This window comes from Amblyomma mixtum, chromosome 8 (assembly GCF_055824585.1).
Source record: "Amblyomma mixtum isolate Tamu chromosome 8, ASM5582458v1, whole genome shotgun sequence".
Lineage (NCBI taxonomy): Eukaryota > Metazoa > Arthropoda > Arachnida > Ixodida > Ixodidae > Amblyomma > Amblyomma mixtum.
The window spans coordinates 116,803,964-116,806,886 of record NC_143019.1 but is presented as its reverse complement, the minus strand read 5'-3'; the positions used below and the strand labels follow the sequence as shown (position 1 = coordinate 116,806,886).

Genomic DNA, 2,923 nt, shown 5'->3' with positions numbered 1-2,923 from the left:
GTAGACTCAATAGAAAACGGAACCTTCTTCACGAAGCTTCCTCGCTTAATTGCACTTCGGATGTTTTTTTACATTGGTTGTTTATCGACGACGTCAAGCTGCCTTGCCGCTATGGTAATTATCACGCGAGGAGTGTGGCGGTAGGTAGAGCTGTCTGTCGGCTCGGTAAGCATGAGCTCAGTGAATGGGTGTCTCGTATTTCTGAAATATGCACACGCGCAGCCTACCGCAATTCACAGGTTATCGCGTTCTTTTACGATTGAACAGAAAATTAAATTTTTGCGCCCTGGTGGTGGCATTGACCACAGAAAGTAGATTGAGGTTGAAAGTAGCCTCGCCCGCTCCACTAAAGTACCGCGGGTAGAAGGAAATTGAAAAGAAAAGTACATTAAAATAAAACGGATTTGTTCCGAAAGAAACGAAGGATGTATAGAAAGAAAGTGAGAGAAAAAGAAAAAAAAAGAAAAAAGAAAGAAGGGAAAAAAAAGAGGGGGGAAAATCTACCATCAGCGTCCCGCAGCCAAGGGCACCGGCCGAGCTCAGCGGCATTTATTTTCTTTTTTACATTTTTTTATGCGCACTCCTCTGGACCATTCTTGAAAGTTCTGGAACTGTTGTAGGTTTATGACGGTTGTCACTGCTGTATTAGTTGTCTCGTCCTTGACTTGACCTCAGCCACTGGACCTTCATTCATGACCCGTGACCTCTGGCTCCGCTGCTCCAAGGTGCGTACGCTTTTTCTCCTGTGGTCCGCTTGATGCTTCTGCAAGTCCTGGAAGTCCTGGATCTGCAAAACTACTAAAAAATTGCACTTGAAATGGACATTCTTTCATTATTCTTTTTGGAGTGGCATTTGTGTTGTTGTGGAACTTGATTACATTATTATGTCCTGCCCCCCTGAAAGTCTTTGCGCCACCAGCCTCCCGGCTTTGGTGTTATACTTCGGGGGTCAGGACAGAGGATTACCCGTACGATTTTTCTAAAATTACTTTCATCATTTCAGTTAAAATTCGAGTTGTTTCTGTTGTTTTGATGATTTCTGGTTTTCCCTTTGTTAACTCAGTGCCTAGAATTTTTTCCAACTTCTTTCGGTGTTGTAGTGTCAATGGACAGTTATCTAGGTAATGATCAAAACCTACTATTTCTGTTCCACATGTGCATTTCGAATTATTTATGATGTTGAATCGTGATAAGTAAAATGGAAATCTTCCGTGTCCTGAGACTGCTTATGATGTATAGTGATTTGCTGGGAAATGAGTTGGAATGTATTTGATGTTTTTAATCCATTGATATGTGTACGTGTTGTTTCCATTTTCTCTCCATTCATTGTTCCATTTCTCTGCTATCTCTTTCTTTAACTGCTGCTTTATGAAGTGTTTTGTGACCGATGTTTCTACTTCCTCTCCTGTTTTCCAAGCTGTCCCTGCCAATTGATCTGCTTTATAGTTTCCTATATGTCCACTATGGCCTTTAATGTATGCAAATGTTATGTTATGTTCATTTGTCATTAATTTCTTTTTGACAGATTGTACAAAAGGGTTTGCATTGTTTGAATTATTCAACGCCTTTAAAGTACTTAGACTGTCTGTAATGATCTGAAATGTGTGTGTGTGTTCACACTGTACTATGTATTCTACTGCTCTCTCAATAGCGATTACTTCTGCTTCAAAATTGTTACTATAGCTTGGGAGCTTGAATTGTTTTTGTTGAACTATATTTCCGGCTCCATTGAATACTACAAATGCTGCTCCCGTTTTTTCCTTATCTTTTGAGCCATCTGTGTTAATGTTATAATCACAAAGTTGATCGATTTTATCTAAGTACTTGAATTTTTGTTTTTTACTTGGGTGATAATCCCAAAGATCATGTTTGTCTACTATTTGTTCCCCCGTAAATGTTTTGTCTTTCCATGTGAACCTTTTACTACTGTTAATGATGTAATACAATTCATTTTCCTGTTCAATTTTTAAAATTACTGGTGGAATGTTTGCCAATACATTTAATGCTATATTTGGGGTGGTTCTGTATGCTTTTGTTATTAAAACTAATGGTAATCTTTGTATTGATTTCAATTTATTTTTAATTAGGACTTTGTTTTCACACCAAACCGGAGCTGCATATACTATTTGTCTTTCTATTCCTCGTATGTATATTTGCTTCAAGGTTTCTGGTTTTATTCCACGTTGGGCGCTGGAATATCTATTTAAATTGTTTGTGAGTGTTTGTATTTTGCTCTTAATGTAGTTTAGGTGTGGTATAAATGAAAGTTTCGAATCAAAGATTACTCCTAATATTTTCAGTTCTTGTGTTGCTTGAATTCTGTTGTTGTTCATTTTTATTGTTGGTGGACGGTTTCCATATTCTTTTCCAATTGTTAAAATTTTTGATTTGTCCGGGTTGAACTTAAGTCCTTGTTTGTTACTCCAATCATTTATTTCCTTTCAAATGTTATTTGCTTTTTCTTCTAATTCTTTCCTGGACTTGAATTTAATTAATATTGTTAAATCGTCAGCAAATGCTTGAATGTGTGTTCCTTGTTGTGTTTGTATTGTGAAGACATCTCCTGTAGTTAAATTCCAATATAATGGACTGAGTGGAGAGCCCTGAGGGGACCCAGTGTTCAATTTCTTCTCTATTTTCCCTGTTTTTGTTTCATATTGAATTGTCCGGTTCCTTAATACGCTCTCTGATATTTTAACTAAGTTTTGATGGCATTCGTATTTTTTCAATTTTTTAGCTACTATTTCCGGTTTAATAGAATTAAAAGCATTTTTTATATCTAGAGATATTATTGCCATTCCCAAATGATCTAGTTTTGCATGTGTTATTCTTCCTTTAATCTCTCTCAGTGCCGTTGTTGTGGATGTTCGATGTTTGAATCCATATTGATGTTTCTCAAGTAGCTTATTCTTATGGAGGAAAT

The 2,923-nt window shown here is 36.9% G+C and overlaps 1 protein-coding gene across 1 annotated transcript; it reads right to left on the bottom strand.

Moving 5' to 3' along the window:
* Positions 1-634: 634 nt before the first annotated feature.
* Positions 635-2,401, bottom strand: LOC149334061 (uncharacterized). The gene is made up of 3 exons (XM_089557851.1): positions 1,928-2,401; positions 1,524-1,777; positions 635-787 (listed from the first exon to the last, which is right to left on the bottom strand). The coding sequence occupies exons 1-3, from the start codon at positions 2,331-2,333 to the stop codon at positions 635-637; spliced, it is 813 nt and encodes a 270-aa protein (XP_089413977.1). The 5' UTR covers positions 2,334-2,401.
* Positions 2,402-2,923: the final 522 nt, after the last annotated feature.

What these genes read in the sequence shown, in the direction of transcription:
- LOC149334061 (XM_089557851.1), bottom strand. Translation starts at nt 2,333, where the DNA reads ATGAACAACAACAGAATTCAAGCAACACAAGAACTGAAAATATTAGGA. An exon ending in ATTGTATTACATCATTAACA is followed by an intron (nt 1,778 to 1,927) that starts GTAGTAAAAGGT and finishes ACATTAACACAG; the next exon opens with ATGGCTCAAAAGATAAGGAA. An exon ending in CAAACCCTTTTGTACAATCT is followed by an intron (nt 788 to 1,523) that starts GTCAAAAAGAAA and finishes GTAGTTTTGCAG; the next exon opens with ATCCAGGACTTCCAGGACTT.